Source organism: Brassica napus, chromosome A6 (assembly GCF_020379485.1).
Source record: "Brassica napus cultivar Da-Ae chromosome A6, Da-Ae, whole genome shotgun sequence".
NCBI classification, from domain to species: domain Eukaryota; kingdom Viridiplantae; phylum Streptophyta; class Magnoliopsida; order Brassicales; family Brassicaceae; genus Brassica; species Brassica napus.
Window position 1 is genome coordinate 25093307 of NC_063439.1, and position 22046 is coordinate 25115352.

At 40.0% G+C, this 22046-nt stretch overlaps 3 protein-coding genes, 1 long non-coding RNA gene and 1 other non-coding gene across 6 annotated transcripts; 2 read left to right on the top strand and 3 right to left on the bottom strand.

Moving 5' to 3' along the window:
• Positions 1–3: 3 nt before the first annotated feature.
• On the top strand, positions 4–768 carry LOC106352418 (S-protein homolog 17). The gene has a single exon (XM_013792058.3). The coding sequence runs from the start codon at positions 334–336 to the stop codon at positions 739–741; it is 408 nt and encodes a 135-aa protein (XP_013647512.2). The 5' UTR covers positions 4–333; the 3' UTR covers positions 742–768.
• A 33-nt stretch (positions 769–801) lies between these two features.
• LOC106349312 (phytyl ester synthase 2, chloroplastic) lies at positions 802–10003 on the bottom strand. 2 transcript variants are annotated; one of them, XM_013789257.3, is made up of 14 exons: positions 9611–10003; positions 9464–9515; positions 9283–9338; positions 9046–9204; positions 8870–8974; positions 8626–8732; positions 8427–8548; positions 8226–8334; positions 2589–2719; positions 2128–2500; positions 1938–2051; positions 1541–1626; positions 1328–1437; positions 802–1244 (listed from the first exon to the last, which is right to left on the bottom strand). In XM_013789257.3, exons 1-14 carry the CDS (start codon positions 9987–9989, stop codon positions 1054–1056), a joined length of 2094 nt encoding a protein of 697 aa, XP_013644711.2. In that variant the 5' UTR covers positions 9990–10003; the 3' UTR covers positions 802–1053. The 2 variants fall into 2 exon arrangements, with proteins under 2 accessions (XP_013644711.2, XP_013644710.2); XM_013789256.3 differs by having other exon boundaries at positions 8626–8747.
• Positions 10004–10192: 189 nt separating this feature from the next.
• Positions 10193–14645, bottom strand: LOC106349311 (phytyl ester synthase 2, chloroplastic). Its single transcript, XM_048735402.1, has 13 exons — positions 14090–14645; positions 13272–13323; positions 12975–13030; positions 12711–12869; positions 12507–12611; positions 12288–12403; positions 12064–12185; positions 11870–11978; positions 11649–11779; positions 11201–11567; positions 10988–11101; positions 10727–10812; positions 10193–10638 (listed from the first exon to the last, which is right to left on the bottom strand). Exons 1-13 carry the CDS (start codon positions 14472–14474, stop codon positions 10338–10340), a joined length of 2103 nt encoding a protein of 700 aa, XP_048591359.1. The 5' UTR covers positions 14475–14645; the 3' UTR covers positions 10193–10337.
• A 985-nt stretch (positions 14646–15630) lies between these two features.
• On the bottom strand, positions 15631–15823 carry LOC125576025. The gene has a single exon (XR_007314561.1). It is a non-coding gene; the product is annotated as a U2 spliceosomal RNA (small nuclear RNA).
• A 263-nt stretch (positions 15824–16086) lies between these two features.
• On the top strand, positions 16087–17589 carry LOC111200501. The gene is made up of 3 exons (XR_002654156.2): positions 16087–16471; positions 16543–16778; positions 16868–17589. It is a non-coding gene; the product is annotated as an uncharacterized LOC111200501 (long non-coding RNA).
• The last annotated feature ends 4457 nt before the right edge of the window (positions 17590–22046 follow it).

Sequence of the window (22046 nt, forward strand, 5' to 3'; positions counted from 1 at the left end):
AAAAACATGTGAGGCCAGATACAACATTCTTGACAACAAGTTCCTGTTGGTATTCAGATTATATGATCTATGGTAGATCAAAGCACATTTAACATGTATACCAGCTGTTTCTATTTTTTTCCAAAGTAATAATAGCAGTTTTTAACAGAAGTTCAACCTGTGGAATTGCGAGGATTATCTAGCTTATTAATTAGGGCATCTACAACTCATCTAATTTGTCTCTCTATAATAGTATTTATCAACTAAAATACTATACATAGCAATATAGATGTGTATATATAATCTAAACCACAAAAAAGAAGTAAACATCATCTGTATCCTACAAAAATAAATATGAAAAATCTCTCAATCTTTCTTTGTGTGGTTAGCTTCTGCATGATTAGCCATGTATACGGCAGCATCAGGATTTCAAACGAACTCAAATTCAAGAAAAAACTCTCTGTAAGCTGTTACTCCAAGGACAACCGAATGAAGACAGAGATAATAGAACCAGGAGCACGATATGAAAAATACTTCAACACCAACATTTTCGGGACAACGCGTTTCATGTGTACGTTGAGACAAGGGCCTAACTATAGGCACACTCAGAGCTTCACAGCATTCAAACAGGTAAGTTCCAGGGATAATGGAGCCTTGTGGGATTGGAGAGCCAGAGAAAATGGTATCTATTTGAAAGTGTGGGCGGGCAAACATGAACAAGGCGGGGCCTATATGCATAAGGCGTTTGATTGGATTTACTAGTTAAGAGACAAGCTTATACACATATTAAAATCAAAGTTTGTAATATTTTTCATTAATTAATACGAGAAAATAATCATTTTTTAAACACTGAGTAAATCACCAATTACATTATATGAAAAGAAAATAATCATTATAAGGACTATCATTTAACACAAAAAGTTTTATTTTGCTGCTATTATTTATCTATGCTACATTAAAAAAAAAGTTGGTGATTTCAAAAATCTTATATAATAAAGTTGGCTTGAGTCTCTCCTTAAGGTGTCAACATCAGCAAGGACTGAAGGGCAAAATATGATCAAAGAGATTGTAATTTCAGAGATCAAAGGTTGGAATATCAGAAGAGAAACCATGTGACGCCTGATACAACATCCTTGGCAGCAAGTTTCTGTAGGGATCACTCTCTCTTTTCACTTTTAAATAAGCAATGCATTGTTCTACCTGAGACTTGACTTGCAAGTAAAGCTCTTGGGCCTTTTCTTTGTCTCTTAGCTCTTGTTCCTTACCTGCCAAGAAAAATAAAAGCCATTGCAAGTATTCAAATCAGTGGTCTAGAGTAGATCAAAGCAACACTAGTTTATATATATACCTGCGGTGTCTATTGGTTTTCCAAAGTAATAATAGAATCTCCCTGGAATCTTAGGTACAAGCCCTGGTAAATGGAAATCTTGGTTTCCCAATTCGCTCTCGTGGCCTTTCCTAAGAAGTATGACAGCTCAAAGTCAGTGATCATATGACTATTTACATGAAGAGAGTATAGATGAGAAAACAATGTGTATATATATAGTGGGTGTTGAAACACCTTAAGTTGCCAGCTTCCTTTGTTGCCCTTTCCATTAAATATTTCAAGATAGGGATGTTCCTTTGATCATTGGAATCCAGAACAATCTGAGAGTCATCCAAGTCCCAACCAAACTTACTTTAAAACCAAAATTCGGGTGAACATAAATAAAAGACATTATAGAGTTTATCAGCACTTCAGAGCTAATAACCAAAAAAAAAAACTAAATGTGGAAGGCAGTAATCTGTAGAATGTAGGAAGAAGCTGATGTAGAAATATGAAATATAGACCCATTGGCGATGACTCATATCCTGTATATATATTTCTTGTTTTCTGATTTGCTAACCAGTAGAATTGAGTATAGCTTATGAATATGAAACTCAAGATCACATGATTGACTAGTAGAGAGAAAGCTTACCTTGCAGATGTCGTCTTCTCCAACAACACCAAAGGGGACTATTTTCGCTCCAAATTTAGATGCAACTCTCACAAACTCAGGTTGCTCTGGCCAGAACAACTTGTACTCTTCACCCTGTACAAGTAAGCCTCAAATAATATTATCTCCCAAGAATTCAGAAGCCCTTAAATTATTATATTTCCTTGTTCACCTTTCTATGGAGAGCTTCACGGACGCCTCCAGGATACAAAAGCACATGAGACTTTGAACTCAGTAACTTGTATATATTGGCATGGGAGACAGGAACTCCACCCGTTATCTTATATTTGTCAAATGTCTGAGGGTCGATTATGTCGTGTACTATCGACTTGTTCATAAAAATAATCGGATGTGTCAACCCACGCAAGTGAATGTTCCTCTCTTTCATGAGTTGAGCTATCATTGGAGGTAACTCAAATCCCAATACCATGTGATACCCAACGTACAGAACAGGTCCCTCTGTAGGTAGCCCTTCTAGGCTCCTTACAATCTTACCGTTCTCTAGAGTTGACAGCATTACAGGGGAAGTAGCATATATTAGTAATCTGCATATATAGTAAAAAAATTATCACTCAGTACTATAACCTTTTACTTAAAGATACATAGAGAGAAACTAGTGAGGCATGTCGTTACCTATGTTCCTCTAGTTGTTTTCTTAACTCGTATGGCGTAGGCATAATATAATCTGAAATGTAATCATGTGACCTCCCACGGCGATAGAAACATGTACACTTGAGGATAGTAACAAGATCTACATCATCCTCCTTATAACATTTGATGTAAAAAAGAGAGATAGTTTAAGTGTACGTAGCTTATGAATGAATATGTTCTCTAAAATGCAAGAACCTACCGAAAACTAGAATATTTTTTTTTTTTTTTTTTTTGAATGAATGCTAAATTTATTCATCAAAAAACAGCCTTGTTACATCAAGATGCTTACTGTTTAATTTCTAGAATGAAACTCAAGAAAACTCTTTACATCCTATTTAGAAACCAATATTGCATCATCATCTCCATTCCCTTTATCCCCTTCTTGCGCAGAACACTAATCTTGTTTCTAATGCTCTTCTCAATCAATCTTTGAAGAATAGGAACAGGCATCATCCGATCACCGTGCCTAACCTTATTTCTTTCTCTCCACACACCATAAAGTACTGCTTGAAAAGAATATCTTAGACAGAAGAGACTCTTCCTTTCCCTCGACGAATCTGTTATGAGAACCATGATCTCTGACCACTGATTCGTATATGAACTACCCAAGATCCCTTTCACAATAAACTCCCAAACTTGAGCCGTATATTGACACTCAAAAAAGAGATGATCTCTCGATTCCTGCGCAGCATTACAGAGAACACAGGTGGTATCAACACCATGACTCCACTTTACTACTCTATCCATTGTAGATAGTCTGTCCCTTGAAGCCAACCACGCCATGAACGCAAATTTAGGAGTAGCATGAGAGAACCACACTCCACTTGCCCAAACACAGAAAGGATTTCCAACTCTCACCTGCTTCCAAGTTTCTTGAGTAGAAAACTTCTGTTTGTAAGCCGATTTCCCTTTCCAAATACTCACATCTTTACCTTCTGGATCAAGCCTGCTTCTGGTGTTACTCATCTCTTCCTCGAGATCATTGAGGATACTTACACGATGTTTTCTTCTTCTCCTGTTACTCAGCAGAGCATCCTCCACAGACTCATCTTTCCCTATACCCAGATCAATAACTCCTCTATCTCCTAACAAGTCGTGAAGCACCCCTTTCTCAGACCAGTGATCATACCAGAATGAAGTGTGTCTTCCATTCCCGAGCTCCTTCTTATAAAACAGTTTAGCCACTTCTCTTAGTTTCAACATTTTCCGCCACATCCACGACCCCACTTGCGGATTAGACTTCACTACCCAAAAACTCTTCCCTTTCAGTAGGTTAGCATGAATCCACTTCCCCCATAAAGAATCGCCAGATAGCAATCTCCATATCAACTTAAGACCATAGACCTTATTCACTTCCCTCAAGTCACGTATCCCTAAACCTCCTTCACACTTCAGACAGCTTACCTCCTTCCAAGCTACCTTAGCATTAGAAGACTTGAGCACTGGACCAGTCCATAAGAAAGCTGAACAGATTTTCTCCACCTCCCTTATACAGCTACAGGGGACACGAAACACAGCTATCCAAAAATTTACAATGCTGATGATCACAGAGCTTATGAGCTGGAGTCTCCCTGCATAGGATAGGTACCGACAAGTCCAAGTATTTATTTTATTACGAACGTGCTCTAACAGGGGAGAGTAGTCTTGGGTTCTCATGGCTTGAGTCATCAATGGTAGTCCCAAATAACGCACCGGAAGTTCTCCTTCAGCAAACTTGAAGTTAGTCAAGATATTACTCTTCTCCTCAGTTGTTATACCAGCCATATAAATTGTAGACTTCTCCACACTTATGCTTAACCCAGACCAAACTTCAAATTCTTCAAATACCGAGAGAGCACCCTGTATTGAATCCTTAGAGCCTTCTACAAATACCATTAAGTCATCCGCAAAGCAGAGATGAGTGAGAGATAGCTTCTTACAACCCGGATGGACCTTAAATCTCCTCTCAGCCATTGCTCTGTCCAACTTCAGTGAGAGTACATTCATACAGAGAACAAATAAGTACGGAGAGAGAGAACAGCCCTGACGGAGACCTCTTGAACTTTGAAAGTAACCCGCCAAGTCCCCATTTACTTGAACCGAGAAGGAAGGACTGGTGATACAGAGCTTAATCCAGTGAATAAAATTCACAGGAAATCCCAATGCTTGCAAGCTTTCCAACACAAAAGACCATTGTACCGAGTCGAAAGCCTTGGAGATGTCTATTTTCATAACGCACCTGGGACTAACAGTATCTTTGTGGTAATCTTTAACAAGCTCAGAAGCGAGTAAGACATTCTCCATGAGTAATCTACCGTGAACAAACGCTGACTGATTCTCCTGAATGATACGAGGTAGAACCTGCTTCAAACGATTAGCCAATATCTTTGAAACCACTTTGTAGAGGACGTTACAACACGCTATGGGTCGAAAGTCCTTCATCTCAAGAGAGTCAAGCTTCTTGGGAATCAAAGCAAGAATTGTTGAATTCACCCCTTTTGGAAAGAACCCATATCTAAACACAGATTGCACCGAAACGATGAAATCTTTACTCAGAACTGGCCATGTAGTCTTGAAGAACTCTGCAGGGAAGCCATCTGGCCCAGGAGATTTATTATTTGGCATAGCAAACAGAACCCTTCGAACTTCCTCATCAGTGACCTCTGCCTCTAGTAAACCACAATCCTCAGGAGTACATCTAAAAGTATGCAATTCTCGCAATTCCTCCACTGAAGCCCCTTGATAATTCGATGGACACTTATTCAGAAACTCCTTGAAAAATCTTTCTGCCTCCCTCTTAACTTCCTCATGAGTGTTAACAACGTTCCCATCTGGACATCGGATTTCTCTAATCAAATTCTGAGCTTGCCTCGATCTAATAGCACGATGGAAAGTCTTGTTATTTTGATCCCCCACCTCAAGCCAATGCAGTTTAGCCTTTTGTTTCAAATGATCCTCCTCCAAATTAGCCACATGTAACCATTCTCCATAAGCTTTAACCTCTTCTTTAATGGTAGTCTCACTTGGGCAAGCTAATGTAGCCTTTTGCTTCTCACATAGTAATCCATAAGCTTCTTTAGTTCTCTTAGTCAAGTTACCCAACTTCTCCCGAGCTAGCTCTCTGATCAGCGGCTTCAGATTTTTCAACTTCTTTGAAAATCTATACATTGCAGATGTAGAGTGGAACAAACCCACAGTAGAGTCCCAATAATCTTTAACCATCGGCAAAAAAGACGAGATACTACTCATAGAGTTGACATACTTAAATGGCCTTTTGATCACCTCAGACTTAGGCAGCAGTTGAATATTGCATCTCATATGATCCGAACAACCTCCAGGCTCAAAGACAGAATACGCATTTTGAAACCGTAGAACAGCCTCTTCGTTCAATAATACTCTGTCCAACTTCTTACATATTACTCCCTCCTCTCTTTTATTACACCATGTGTATTGTGGCCCTTGGTAGGCCATATCAACAAGATGACATTGCAGAACTACACTCTGAAAGTCCCTCATCCCAGTCGGAACTCTACCCGTATCAGCGAACCTCGAGCTTTCATTGCCTTCCAAAATTTCATTGAAATCACCCATTATCATCCATGCCTTATTCTTGAAACTAGAAGAACTGTGATGATGAATCAGATCTTCCCACAACCCTCTTCGATCTTCAACTTGGTTATTTGCATAAACACAAGTACAGTAGAAAGCTTCCTCATCCTTAATCTCCACCATTACTGTGATTATTTGATCCGACTTATAAACTGGAGTGACACGAACCATCTCCCTCCAAAGAAACCATATCCTCCCACCTCTACTATCTTCATAGTTTGTGATAGAAGACCAGTCTCTAAACACTGTATTCAAAATCCGTTCAGCCTTATTCTCCTTCACCCTTGTTTCCAAAATACCTCCAAAACTCGTTTCTTTATTATGAATCCACTCTCTAACCACGGAATGCTTCAATGATTTATTCAGTCCGCGCACATTCCAGAAAAAACTCTCCATGATTAGAGTTTACGTCTAGAAGACCTTTTACTCTTAGGATTTGCATCCTGAGCTTTAGTCTTCTGGACCTTCCTCCCCCCTTTTTGCTCTGCTCCTTTCTCATTCTCTTTAGTCTTCTGTTCCAGTATCTCATCTTCCAACAGATCCTCCTCAGTTATAACATTTGCATCCTCTTCCTCAATGTTTACTTCCTCCGTCTCGTGTGATTCATCTTTTTGTATTTCTCCTTCCTCAACATCATCCACACTCAGAACTGAAAATTTAGACGCTGATATCTGCATTACTTGGTCAACTCTACCCGGTGTTTTTGACAAAGATCTTCCTACTCTTCCAGCTCTACCAGGAGAGAACCATACATTTTCTCCCTCAGCATTACTCACTCCCTCTCCATTACCATCAGTACTTAGCTGCTTCTCATTAGACTTCTTCCTCAGAATACCAGACTCCTCTCCCATACCTCTGCTCCCTGAGACCCTTATATCTTCATTACCTGCCTTTGTAGCACTTCCTTTTAACAAATCCATATCTCCATGTTTCATCTCCCTTTTCTTCTTAACACAAACATTCTCAGAGTGACCCCATTTCTCACAGATGTTACACCTTGAAGGAAGCCAAGGGTAATAAAACTCAGCTGTGAACTCCTTTCCCTCTATAGCAAAATCAATCTCCTTCGGTAAAGCTTTCGATACATCAACATTCACAAAGATTTTTGCCTCCTCAAAATTTGAACAAGCTATCGTTTCTGGATGAAGATACACTGGGAACCCCACAGTGCTTGTCATAAAGCTTAATGCCTCCCATGAGAACATGTGGAGAGGCACTTTCCTCAGATGAACCCACATAGGGATAGCTTCCTCCTCTTGTTTCTCTTCTTCCGTTTTGGGTGACCACTTCTTCACAACCATAGGAACACCTGCAATGTTCCACATCCCCCTCTTGATGATCTTCTCACGCACCTTCGGATTCTTAACCGTAAACCTCATTGTTGTGGCATTAACATCATAAACCTCCACCTTTGATGTAGAATCACCATAACTCCAGATTTTGTTCACCACCATATGAACTTTCGCTATATGGGGCGCAATATCCAAAAATTTTCCAACAATGAAATCTTCCCACAGCGGCGTAGCCTCTGAGAGAATATCGCCAGGAATCACCACCTTGTGCTTACCATCAACCGATTTGACCTCCACTTCATACTTCTTGAGACACCTCTTATCCTGCGCCACTGAAACCCATTTCAACTCCTTTCCCTTTTCCTTCAAATCTGCAACCGTAGATCTCTTATCCTCCCCTAGATCTACCTCCTGTAGCATCCGATTACCCTCCGGTGACTCAGATAAGCCCGGCGGTGTCGCCGAAATCATCGAGAAACCCCCGTCGAAAGTCAGTTTCGAAATCGCCAAAATATCGCCAAAATATCGCCAAGAGTAAAACGGTGCGTTTGGAAAGACCCTCCAACTTCCCATATTTTAACTTTTTTATATTTTAAATATTTGGATATAAATTATACATGATGTGTCTTAATTATATAGTCGATAAATTTGAAGCCACTCTTCGTTGAGTACACACCACTTTTTCAAATCCCCACACCGTAGTATCTTCTTGTGAACTGGATGAAGAGAGATCACTTACCAAAAGGAGAAATGGTCCACTGTCGTTGAACTTACGGACGATGCAGTTTGGCAATGTGCGCGACAACCTGTTGATGTCTCCCATGTTCAGAAGCCATTGATCACGTCCACTGCAATGGTATTAACCAGATATTCATATCTTAGCACCTATGCTCTTAGTTAGGACATCTCTTTGCGAGTAAAAAGAGATTCAGTATTCGACCTCAAGAGTATCAGTAATTCAGCTCTGACCGCGTATGTATTAGACTTCGCAGATGCAACAGCAGACTTGAGCATTTCCAGCTTCCAAAGAAGTGTGTCCTTCGAGAAGATCCTACTTAAACTCTGCAGTAATGTTTTGGTACTAAAACTACGATGCAAATGCATATAGATCATGAGTTTTCTAATAACTGAGTTCTTACAGGGAGATTAGCTGAAACTGCAAACAGATCCCTTAGCATCATTCCACCGATTTGATGGACAGCAAATTCATTTGAAAAGGCGTCTAACGTTTCAGTCAATGGACCGCCTGTGTAATGAAAACCTCGGGAACAGAGAAAATAACATATTTTTAATTAAGTAAAATTAAGCTAGAAAAAAATTAAACTACATGAAGTAAAGATAAAAAAAAATGAGAAGAGAACATGAGCCAAGTGTGCTTGCTACCTTGCTTAAAACCAAATATGTCTTCCAACAGTGTGGGGATCTCATCTGGTAACACATTAAGCATTCCTGATAGAGGCTGCGACATGAAGTTGTTGACAAGTGTGGCTGCAACAAACGTTGTATAAGATGTACTTACCAACAATATAAGAGAACCATAACAGACCCGAGGTTTGTACCTGGATTAGCCAAGATGAGAGCAAGATCAATGTTAGGATTCCTGCCTGCGACTTCTAACGCAAGACAAGCTCCAATAGATTCTCCAACTAAATATATAGGTCTGTCTGGGAAAAGGTAGTTCTCTGACTTAACTGTCTCCTCAATAAGCTTCACCAAGTCTGTAACCACACAAACCAAAACCAGTATTCAACTAAGTGCTTGGTTTGAAAGCAATCTTTGATAGACAACAAAGGTACCTTTAGCAGAAGTACGATCCCTGGCTGGAATATGAAGGCACCATATATCAAATAGCCTACTCAATGTCACAACCACATCAGAAATGAAGATTCATTGCATGTCAGTACTTCAAAAACTAGAAAAATGAGGAATATACAGAAACAGATAAAATATATATATTCTTGTTTTCAGTTAACGTACTCCCCAAGTTTCTTGTGTTGGCGAATGAGCCCTAGTCCAGTACCATCCATACCTACAAGTTTTTCTTAGCTTCTCAGTTTTGTTAACTTTTTCATTTTCAGAGTTCCTTGTAGATTATAAAAAACAAAGAAGATCAAGAAGACGAACCAGGTATAAAAAGGAGGAGAGGAGAGCCTTGAGCCTGAGCAGCGCTCTCAAGCGGAGAGAACCAACGAGGTGGACCTTCTTCTCCAACGAAGTCTCTCACTTCTTCCAAAAAGTCTAACAAGCTCTTCCTCGAGTCAGGCCGCTCCTCTTCCACATTCGCATACGGACTCTCAACCACCTTTTCATCTTGATTCTTCCTTATTCGTCTAATACCTCCATGAGTCGTAGTCGATGATTCTAGTCTGATCGCCGTGAGTCTATACTTGGAGGATGAGCTTTGTTTCCAACAGAAGAAACCAGCGTTGCGGAATGTTTCTCTTGAGAGAGACGATACAGAAGAGAGACCGTTGATGGAGCCAAGTACTACTGTACCTTTCATTGTAATAATCTCAAGACACTTTTCTCACTTTCTTCTCAAAAATGTTGTTGTGACTTGTTGTTCACATCTTAAGAAATTGAAAAGCCGCAAAAAAAAAAAACAAGAGAGAAAAAGTTTTGGTATTAATCTTTAACAACTTAATGGACGCATGAACATTGTATGAAGCTTAAATTATGCCGAAACGCAATCTCACGAGTTACGTATGAAGAACAACCTTATTAAGACTTCCATGGTTCATGAAAATTAAAAAAAAAAACATCTAAATATCATGAATCATAATTGAATGTGTCTACTTACAACATAGCCACATTAATTATTCTATATTGTAAACAAATTGAAAAGAGAATTTCAGAGCTCAAACGTAGGAATTTCAGAAGAGAAACCATGTGAAGCCTGATACAAGACCCTTGGCAACAAGTGCCTGTAGGGATCACTCTCTCTTTTCATTTTCAAATAGGCAATGCACTCTTCCACCTCTGACTTGACTTGCAAGTAAAACTCTTGAGCCTTCTCTTTGTCTTTTAGCTCTTGTTCCCTACCTGCTGTTTCTATTGGTTTACCAAAGTAGTAGTAGAACCTCCCCGGAATCTTAGGTAAAAGTCCTGGGAAATAGCAATCTTGGTTTCCCAATTCACTCTCATCACCTTCCCTAGTAAATACAACAGTTTCAAAACCAATGTTCATACTAGTTGTACTTTTACATGATTAGAAAACATATGTATGATAAAATGAAACACCTTAAGTTTCCAGCTTGCTTTGTTGCCTCTGCCATCAAATCCTTTAGGATAGGGATGTTCTTTTGATCATTACCATCCAGTACAATCTGAGATTCATCATCCATTATCCTAACCAAAATTAATAACTTGCAAACCAAGGTTCAGGTGATGCATAAAGTAGACCATTATAGTGTTTATCAGATCATTTCTATACATAGAGACAATGCTTCTTTCTAACATGCTAAACAGGAGTATCACAGAACTGAGTAGAGAAAAGCTTACGTCAAAGATGTCATCTTCTCCAACAACACCAAAAGGGACTATTTTCGCTCCAAATTTAGATGCAACTCTCACAAACTCAGGTTGCTCTGGCCAAAACAACTTGTATTCTTCACCCTGCATGTACATGTAAACCTCTAATAATATAACCTCCAAGAATGCATAAACTGTAAAAAAAAAAAGGTCACAAACTATTATATATATTCTTATGAGCACCTTTCTATGGAGAGCTTCACGGACACCTCCAGGGTACAAAAGGACATGAGACTTTAAACTCAGTAACTTGTAGATATTGAAGTTGGAGACAGGAACTCCACCCATTATTTTGTATTTATCAAACATCTGTGTGTCAACCAACGCATCTTGGTTGTTTACAAATAGCATGGGATGTGCCAAACCGCGCAAGTGAATGTTTCTCTCTTTCAAGAGCTGTGATACCATTGGAGCTAGCTCAAATCCCAATAACATGTGGTAGCCAACGTACAGAACAGGTCCTTCCGAAGGTAAACCTTCTAGGCTCCTTACAACTTTACCATTTGCTAGAGTTGATAGCATTACAGGAGAAGTAGCATCTATTAGCAATCTGCAACGTAGAAAATTATCATTCACTATTCGCTATAACCTCTTAAGTAATAGACTAATTTGTTTTGTTAAGGATTTTTACTTGTGGTCGTCTATTTGTTGTTTTAACTCAAATGTGGTAGGCATGATGTAATCTGACAGGTGGTCATGAGACTTCCCACGGCGATAGAAACATGTGCACTTGATGATAGTAACCAGATCTACACCCTCCTCCTAACATGAGACGTAGTAACATAAGATAGTTGAAGTGTAGTTAGTATCAGTTTATATATCTTCTGTGTTGGATGAAGAGAGATCACTTACGAAAAACAGAAACTGTCCATTGTCTTTCATCTTGCGGACAATACATTTTGGCAATGTGAGCGCCAATCTGTCAATGTCTTCCACGTTCAGCAGCCATTGATCGCGTCCACTGCAATGTCCATGACCTCACATATTACACCTAAGCTCTAAGCTAGAATAACTCTTTGCTAGTAAAAAGAGATTCAGCATTAGACCTTAAGAGTATGAGTGTTTCAGCTCTGACCGCGTGTATGTGAGAATTGGCAGATGCAACAGCAGACTTAAGCAGTTCCAGCTTCCAAAGAAGTGTGTCCTTGGGGAACATCCTACTCAAAGTCTGCAAACGTTTTCTTTTTTTTGAGATGATGAAATGGCAAATGCACTGACTATAAACTGAAATATTTATAGATCATGAGTTTCTCTAAGTAGGAATGGTTACAGGAAGATTAGTTGAAACTGCAAAGATATCTCTTAGTATCCCTCCACTAACTCCACCCATTTGGTGGACATAAAATTCATTCGTCAAAGCGTCTAACATTGCAGTCACTGGACCGCCTGCGTAATAAAGTACCCCGGAACAAAGAAACCATATGTTTGTCATGTTTTGGAAGGCAAACATCAACTACAAAACGACAAGAGAACAGAAAAGTGTTACTACCTTGCTTAAAACCAAATATTTCTTCCAATAGTGTGGGAACTCCATCTGGTAAAACATTCAGCATTCCTGATAGAGGTTGCGACATGAAGTTGTTGACATGTGTGGCTGCAAGAAACAATATCTACTGTGAGCAAAAACTTACATATACGTTATAACGTTTACCGGCAATATAAGAGAATCTCACGGACCGATGGAGGTTTGTACCTGGATTAGCCAAGATGAGCGCAAGGTCGATGTTGGGATTCCTGGCTGCAACGTCTAATGCAAGACATGCTCCAATAGATTCACCAACTAAATATATAGGTCTTTTTGGGAAACTATGATTCTCTGACTTTACTGTCTTCTCAATAAGCTTCACCAAGTCTGTAAACACACAAACCAAAGTTGTCATTTATCCTCATTAAGCTGTCTTCTTGGTTAGAATTTTTTTTTCTCTTCTTTTGTTTTGGTACAAAAAGAGAAGGGCACCTTTAGCAGGAGTGCGATCCCTGACTGGAATGTGAAGGCACCATACATCAAAAATCCTACTCAAAAGGCAACAAGAATATCAGAAAATGAGTAACTTCTAGAAACAGAGAAACCATATTCTTAATTTCATTTTAGGCTTCTTGCTTTCTAATTTTATTCTTTCAACTGATATGGATCAAGAAACATAAGCATGAATGTTACAAAAATGAAAAAGAAAAAGAAGAAGCTAATGCAAAGTTGCAAACTTCAAAAGAAAAATGAAGAAGCATATAAACAAGAATTTGAAAATTTACTCACTCCCCGAGTTTCTTGTGGTGTCTAATGAGCCCAAGTCCAGTACCATCAATACCTGCAAGGTTTCTAGTTTCTCAGTTAGTCTAAAATATGGTATAAACTAGGGTTGAGCTAAAATATTTTCGACTATTCCATTATTTGTTTCTATTTGATCTTAAAAATGGATTATCTCAAACTCTATGACGTAAGCAAATACTATAATTTATTATCCTTTAAAAATGAAGTAAATTAGAACTATTGAAATTGTAATGGATATATATATCTGATATGATATATAGTTATACATATAATGTATATCTATTGTTTATTTGTATTTTCAAAAAAAAAGGAGACTTTTATGAAATATTATTATTACTGGATTAATTTTTTGTCTGAAAATTTATTTAGTTTTCTTTTAAATGACAAAGTAGAGTGAATATATAAGTAAAATCTAGATTTCATCAAGATGTTCGGACACCGTCACACCGGGATGATCTGGGGAAAACGGTTCATTGATACCATCAAAATTGAGGACAATTGCTTTATGACCCTGACCCCTAGTAGAAACTAGAAACTGGTAACAGCTTTGGTATCACTATCGCCCATAAGCTTCAATTATGTTACCACTAATTATAGCACTTTGATTTGACTGGTCTGGCGAGGATCAGCACACCATGTGGGTCAACGCCACAAATCAAATCCCACCATCCACGTCTATTATTGGACACCTCTCGTTAACCAATGTAAAAAAATGTTTTAAAATGGCAAAAACAAAACAACCTGTTTTTATGTTTTTACAGTTTCGGTCCAAGATCTACTACTCGGTTAATTAGAGGACGAACCAGGTATGAAAAGGAGAAGAGGCGAGCCTGGAGCCTGAGTACTACACTCCAACGGAGAGAACCAACGTGGCGGACCATCATCATCTCCGACCAAATCTCTCGCTTCCTCCAAAAAATCCGACAACCTCTTCCGCAAATCTGGACGCGCAGCCTCCACTTTCGAATACGGACTCTCCACCAACTTAGCCACCTTTGCTCCTTCTCCGTCACCCTCCTTGTTCTTGTGTACACGTCGAACACCACCGTGATTCGTCGGTGTTGCCGATTTGATAGCTTGCGTTCTTCCTCGTAGGTTTGACTTCGTACTGCGGAAGTCAGCGTTGCAGACTCTTTCTGTAGAGACGGGAGAGATAGCGAAGACGGAGCCAAGTACTGTGGCTGCCATTGGAGAGAATCTCCAGAGATCTTTGAGTTTCCTCGGAAGAGCTTTTCTGTTTTTCTATTTGTTGAAAATGAAGAGGATACGACGAACTCGTCCCATACTAAGAGCCAAGATAGTGCGCGGAGAAGACAACTTTTAATATTTCACCTTTTCGAAAAACTAATATTAGATATTAACAATAATAATTGGAACGCTACATGTGAAAAGTACATGCTTTGTATTTTATTATTTAAGTGGTACTAATTGGTTGAATGATTAGATTCGTTAAGAAACAAATCTGGTGCTAAACCATGCGACTTAAGTTTTAATTCATATCTTAAATAATCAAAAGAACTGTTTGTAGTCCTAGTAAACAAGATAATTAATGAACTTTGAATAAGTTTAGCAAGAAATAATTAGAAACAAGAATAAATGGCAAAAGTTTTGGTTGACTGAACAAATTTCAAACATCTGACACAAGTCATTAATAAATGGTTATTCAAATGTTGTTTACATCTAACTGATTGATTAAGTTAGTCAAAAACAAATTTAGAAAAGATATTTTGTTTCCATCTTTATGTATCTAAAAGTTCAGTTTTTCCACCTCCTGTATCTATGATAGTTTAGAGCAACAAAAAAAAAGTTAAAAGGAAAAGTATATGCTTTTTGGGTATTAACCAATAACAGTGACTTCTTGGATTTTGTTATAATTTAGATACGTGCAAGATTCATCTACTAAGATTTCTACAAAAACAAAGTTTATTGAAATTTCAATTGGCAGGAAGAGAGCCAAGTCTACAAAAACAAAGAGTATTGAAATTTCAATTTAGTCAAAATATCTATCTTTATTTTCTTTCTGTTTTGGTCAAATCTATCTCTATTTTCTTTTTGGCAAAAATAACATAAGATTTCGATAGCAACATAAGAACATTAACAGAGTGGACATTTAATTTCAAGATGGGTATGGGCCGGTCGGAATTTGGCACCTATTCTCTTGGACCCGAACCAAAAGCCCAACAGCCATGACAACCGAATCTTACCGTTAAGCCGACGCACATGTCTTGGAACTGATGTACAAATGTGAGGCTAATCACTAAACAATAAAATACAAGTCTAAGAGATCGTTTAATAGAAACTATAATAAACCCATCTAATTTACCAAAAAAATTGGACTTCAATTGGTGGGTAGACCAGACCCTTGCAGTAGTGTGAAGCATAGGAGACTCTCGAAAACTCAAATAGCAATTTATTTAATGAGTTTTTTCCATTAAAAAAAAGTTAATATCAGATGAGCAGATGACCCAAATATCATATATTAAACTGATAAGAACATATACTGCACTTGATCTTAGCCAAACGGCAGAAAAAGGTATGGTTGGTTGTTAAGAAACTTGAGCTTCCTATTTATTTACCAAGTTTTTTAGAGAATAATTTATACTTCAACGATGTAGGATTTAGAAGGAAGATTCTTTATATAGTTACATTTTAACAAAAAAAATGTAGTTATGTAAATAGGTTTTGGCCCAAGACAAAATGACCCATAATTCTTTTAGTTTTTGAGTACGAAATAAAGGCTATCTCCAACAAATTCTGTGCGAAAATGACTCTTTTTAGATTTCCACTAAACATGTTTTTTTTTTTTGACAAAAGGCTCGCATATTTATATATAAAAGAAAGAAAATGTTTTACAAGCACATGCATATATTCATGGCTATAAACCCACCTTAGTTAACAAACCATCATTAAACCCATAATTAAAAAGATCAGATTTGGCCCAAATAGCCCAAGTAACTGAATCGACTTCCAAGTTCGCTAATCTCAATTACGATGCCGTCGAAAGCCAAAGCTGCATATAGCGAGAAGAGATGATCGGAGAATCAAACCTGTAACCGCTGATGCGATCGGTGATCTGACGTGTGATCAGTTTGATGACCGCATCCTGAGAGCGGTATTGATTGTTGTGTAACCTTTTGTTCCTCTCCTGCCATACCCAGTATATCGTCGATTGCCAACATAACAATGTAAGTTTCTTTGCCGTTTTGTTCCCTTGTAGTGTCTGCATGGAAAGCAAAGTTTGATCCCAATTCCTCAGTGGTTGCAGGTGACATCTTCTGGAAATCTCCACCCAAATTCCCCAACTGTACGGACACAGATAGAATAAATGGTCCCTTGATTCAGCAGCCTGATTACAGAGAAGACAAGCCCCATCCGTTTGAAGTCCCCAGCCTATAAGATGGTCCCTAGTTGGGCATCTATTCAGTACAAACAACCAAGTTAGGAAGTTGTGGCGTGGAATTCCTCTACCAATCCAAACAATTGAAGCCCACGGTACTGTCTCTTCCATGTCCCTCAGCTTTCGATATATCTCGCTTGTACTGTATCTTGATGACGGTTTTTCATTGACTATCCACTCATAGCGATCCTCTGTCTCAGTCAGACCTAATGTTGTGAAGAATATATGGAGTTGAAGCATACTTTCAGAGCGTGGAGGAGGAAGTCTCCAGTTTCCACCAACAAAAAGGTCCGCTACGGTTGTTTTCAAGCTTATACCCATACCTGAAGTATGGTCTGAGAGCAGAAACTGTGAAAGTTTCCCAAAGGGGGACCAATTATCTGACCAGAAGCGACAGGATTCTCCATTGCCTACTTGCATCCTTATCCAGGTATAGACTTCATCTCTGAGCTTGAAAAGCTTATTGACAAGCCATGAGTTTGATGTTGAAGGTCTCATAGTCCAGAAATTTGAAAGGGAGCCTTTTAGAACTTCTGCCTTGAACCATCCCACCCAAATTGATCCTGCTTGAAAGAACAGCAACCATATCAGTTTTATACAACACGCCTTGTTCCAAGTTAATAGGTCCTTTACCCCTAGTCCACCACTAGTTTTTTCCTTAGTCACCACTTCCCAAGATACCTTAGCCGAGTGATGCGAATCAAGTCTACCTTTCCATAGGAATAGTCCACACAAGGAATTTATTCTTTTTATACAGGCTTTAGGAAGTAGGAAGGTTGAGCACCAGAAGTTAGTAATACCCGCAATGACTGTTTTGATTAAGAGAAGCCTTCCAGCAAACGACAGTGTCTTTACAGTCCATGAAGTGAATTTTGATTTGACTTGCCGTATCAGAACCTCACAGTTTGCTATTGTTAACTTCTTTGTGCAGAGGGGAACACCAAGATAGCGCACTGGTAGAGTCCCATTAGGCATTCCCGTAGACACCTTGATGACATCTATCTCCTGTTGCGATAAACCGGAGGCATAGAATGAAGACTTCTGTACACTTACAGCAAGGCCAGAGCGCAGTTCAAACTCTTTCAGTACCTGGAGAACATTCTGTACTGAGCCAAGGGAACCATCCATGAAGATCAACAGGTCGTCGGCAAAACATAAGTGGGTGAGCTTGGACTTGCTACACTTGTGATGGTACTTAATCTTCAAGTCAGCGGCGGCTTTATTCAGCATGAGGGAGAGCATATTCATAGCAATGACAAAGAGATAGGGAGAAAGGAGGTCTCCCTGCCTAAGTCCCCGCTTACCCTTGAAGTGTCCGTGCACTCTACCGTTATAGCCGACGGTGAAGTTAGGTGTACAGATGCACGCACGAAGCCAACCCACCAGAAATGGCGGGAGATGCAGACCCTCGAGGCAGTTGAATAAGAATTCCCAGGAGAGAGTGTCGAAAGCCTTAGCTATGTCCACCTTGATGGTAATCCTTTTTGGCCCTGTCTTTCGATGATAACTGTTTACAAGTTCCCCTGCTAAGACCGTGTTCTCCACTATTAACCTGCCTTTAACGAATGCTGTCTGGTTAGGAACAATGAGCTCTGGCAAAATAGTTTTTATCCTCCTGACAAGAAGTCTAGCTACAACTTTGTAGAGAGTGTTAAGGCAGCTAATAGGGCGAAAGTCAGTAATGGCAGAAGCTCCTGGGCGCTTTGGAACTAGTGCGAGTATTGTAGAGTTCGTGGAAGCTGGCATGAAGGAGTAGTGAAATAAGTGCGAAATCGAGGAGAGTACCTCCATTCCTAAAAAACTCCAAGAAGACTTGTAGAACTCAGAAGTGAGACCGTCAGGACCTGGAGCTTTGTTAGGATTGATTTTGAATAGAAGCTTCTGAATCTCCTCAGCAGTTGGGATTATAGTCATTGCAATAACATGAGCCGGAGTAGGAGAGAAACCAGAGAGCTGAGTAAACCAGTCAGGAGAGGAGTGAAGTTGAAGCGGTTGCAACAAGTCTGGGCCGAGCAGATTGCGGAAATGTGTTATGGCATGAAGGCTCATGAGCAGGGGGTCAGTCAACAATCCACCCGTTGACAGCATGAAGGACCGAATAGTGTTGTAACTCGCCCTTGTTTGGAAAATTCTGAAGAAGTAAGCCGTGTTTTGATCCCCTTCATTCAGCCAGTTTACCCTTGACTTTTGTCGAAAATAACATTCTTCAATTTGGCGCAGGAATAACCACTTCTGATGCAGCTGTCGTTCTTCTTGAAAGAGATGGGGAGTTGGATTTGTCAAAGCTTGTACCTGCACATCTTGAAGCAAACTGTTAGTTTCTAAAACCCTCACCTGAATATTAGAAAAGTTCTCTCTATTTAACTGTTTTAACACTCCTTTTACTGTTTTTTGCTTCCAACAAAGATTTGTGAGAGTGAATGCCATGCTTCCGGCCTGATTCCAAGCCTCAAGGACCGTCTGGTGAAAGAGCGGGTGTTTAGTAAGGTAGTTAAAGAACCGAAAGGGCTTGGTTCCAGCTAATGGGAGTTGGTGGGCTAGGTCAAGAAGACAAGGGCAATGGTCTGACATCTCCGGGGGAAGAAAGGTAGCGACACTGTTTGGAAAGAGGGATATTACATTGGAGTTGACGAGCAGGCGATCAAGTTTTTTAGCAATGGGATTTTCCGGCCGGTGGTTAGACCAAGAGTGAAGTGGGCCCTGAAACCGAAGGTCAAACATTCCCATCTGATGAAGAGTGTCCCTAAATTCCGACATTTGAGGAGAGATGGAGTTAACCTCAAACAGGGAATGCTCAGAGTGATGAATGATCTCATTAAAGTCACCACCTAAGATCCATGGAATGTTCGCAAGGTTCAACAGCTGGTACAGGTAAAGAAGTTCAACCCACAAGCCCGCTCTTTCTGCTCTTTCGTTAGAAGCGTAGATTGCAGTGTAGATAAAAGGAGCAGTAGCTGGGAGGTGTACTTGACAAGTTAGCTGTTGAGGTGATTGATGCATCACTTGTACCTTGACTGGGTCCTTCCAGATGAGAATTATCCTACCATCTTCATCAGAGAGATGATTTGTTGTATAGTTCCAGCCACGACAAAGAGAAGACATGAGCTGGGCCAGATTCTGATCTTTGATATGAGATTCTAAGATAGTACCAAAAATAGGTTGATGGGTCTTTAGCCAATTACAAAAAGGGGTGTGCTTATCCGAGTCATTTAGACCGCGGACGTTCCAAAAAAATAGTTTTGTATACATTTAAGATAAAAGGGGGGACTCTCCTTGAGTAAAGGAAGAGTCGTTAACCAAAAGAGAGTAAGGATTGGGGTCAGAAGGAAAAGGAAGGGTCAAAAGGAGAGGAGCTATAGGGGTGCGGGAAGAGTTGGAGCGGTTTTCAACAGGCAGAGGAGGAAGAAGAGAAGAGGTGGGAGGAGACAAGGTTGGGTCAGAGCGAGAGAGCTTAAGGGACAGTCTTAGTCGAGGGTTAGGAGGGCTAGTTTCAGAATCAACAGGGTAAGCAACAGGAGGTCGAGAGGAGGTAAGGTGGAGGAAGTTGTGGTTTGATATAGTAACTGCTTTTTCAGGAATGGTTGGGGGCAGGGGTTTTGAAGTGTTTACAGGCAAAGATGTACTAAGTGAGGGAGAGGGAACAGTAGCTGATGGAGGGGAAGAAGAAGACGAGGGAGTGGAGGGAGGGGCGGTTTTAGCTGATGGTTTGGGTACATAAGTTTTAGTAGAGGGATTGGGGGTAGGGCTCTTTTTTGTAGTCGGAGGAGGGGGGGCTTTATGGGGTAGCGGTAGCAAGAGACAATTCTTTGCAATATGGCCCAGCTCTTTGCAGTGTGCACATGTAGGAGGAAGACATGGATATGTCACTAAAACCTCCACAACCTCTCCTGATTCCCTTGTGAACTCCACGATATCTGGTGCAGGCTTCGTAAGATCCAGTTCCACTTTAACATGAGACATAGTGAGACTCACTAGGTTTTTTGTGAAGTCATCTGTTTCTTTTGGTTCTCCAACGAGACCAGCAACCAAACTTAAACCCTGTTGATGGCGCAGATCAAGAGGGACTCCTGTTAGATGCGCCCAAAGCTGGATAGAAGTCGGAGTTGGAGGCTGAGAAGAATGGAGGGACGTCCATTGGATTGCATAAAACATAGAGTCTCCAACACACCAGTAACCTTTTTCTAATATTTTCTGCTTGAGGTAGTCACTTTGAATTCTAACCAGGACCGTCCTTTGAGCAGGATTATTGTGAATCTCCAGTTTCCTGCCTTTACCCCACATGTGATTTAACACACTTTGTATTTGACTATAGGGGGGAGACCTTCCATTGAAACAACAAACAATGAAGTCTTTATGGAGGTCTGCACCTTTTTGGAACACAGCATCAGGAATCAGAACTGAAGGACGTCCTGAAGCAGAAATGGTAACTGGAGCTAGTCTCTTGAGTGATTTGTCCTCAAATCTTCTAATCTTCTCAATGAGAGTAGGCTCAGGTGGGTTGTTTGCTGGAGCAGGAAAGGACGCATTGTTCTGCGTTTCTTCAACCAGAGGAGAAGGCAACACAGTGTCAACAATGGGGTCAGTTTCAGGGCTAGGGCGATGGATAGTAGGGGGGGTTAGGGCTTTGTTGGTGTGAAGGGGGGAGGAGGTCTTGGGGGGAAGAACAGTGAAGTTCTTAGTTTGAGGGTTTGGTTCAAAAGTGATAACAGATCTAGGGATTTCAGATCCAATTTCTTGATTTTGACTAGAGAGATCAGAAGCGAGCATCTCTATATCAGTAGAAGTTGTAGTCTCAGTTGAGACAGTTGGAACAGGGAGAGTAGAACGATCCTTAGTGCTAAGAGCTAAGGTCCGAGCAGTTGGAACTTTAGGGGAAAGGAGAGGGAATTGGAGCACTGACAGTTGGGATTTAGGGTCGGGAGGGTCAGGTGGATGGGGAGGGATGTGGCTTTGCTCTTTACCGGCGGCGAGAGACGACGGAAACAAGGCGGAAGCACGGAGGCCAGAGGCCCAAGGATTCGACATTGGGAAGCGGGTCAGAGAGGATATTGACCTTTTAAACGATGTAAAAGTTTTTTTGTATTTTTTCTAATGTACCAGCTGATCTGCTGATGAACATTGTTATGCGTCTATGCCAGTGAATATAACATTTGTGAAAATTTACTGACACGACATGATGTTAATGATGATGACATCCGAACCAAATCAAATCTCAATAATCGTCAATGAAAAAGATATGGATGATAGAAAAGAGAACCAACTACTTTCAAAAAATGAATGGTATTCTGATTCTTTAAGTCTAAAAAGTATTCTGATTCTTCTTTTCTCACAGTCAAACCTTTTTTATATCCAAAGAGCTGATA

Coding starts and splice junctions, on each gene's coding strand:
- LOC106352418 (XM_013792058.3), top strand. CDS start 334: ATGAAAAATCTCTCAATCTTTCTTTGTGTGGTTAGCTTCTGCATGATT.
- LOC106349312 (XM_013789256.3), bottom strand. CDS start 9,989: ATGAAAGGTACAGTAGTACTTGGCTCCATCAACGGTCTCTCTTCTGTA. Junction 2,052..2,127: donor GTGAAGCTCTCCATAGAAAG/GTGAACAAGGAA, acceptor TTACTTGTACAG/GGTGAAGAGTACAAGTTGTT. Junction 1,627..1,937: donor GAGAAGACGACATCTGCAAG/GTAAGCTTTCTC, acceptor GATGACTCTCAG/ATTGTTCTGGATTCCAATGA.
- LOC106349311 (XM_048735402.1), bottom strand. CDS start 14,474: ATGGCAGCCACAGTACTTGGCTCCGTCTTCGCTATCTCTCCCGTCTCT. Junction 11,568..11,648: donor CAACAAATAGACGACCACAA/GTAAAAATCCTT, acceptor TCTACGTTGCAG/ATTGCTAATAGATGCTACTT. Junction 11,102..11,200: donor GTGAAGCTCTCCATAGAAAG/GTGCTCATAAGA, acceptor ATGTACATGCAG/GGTGAAGAATACAAGTTGTT.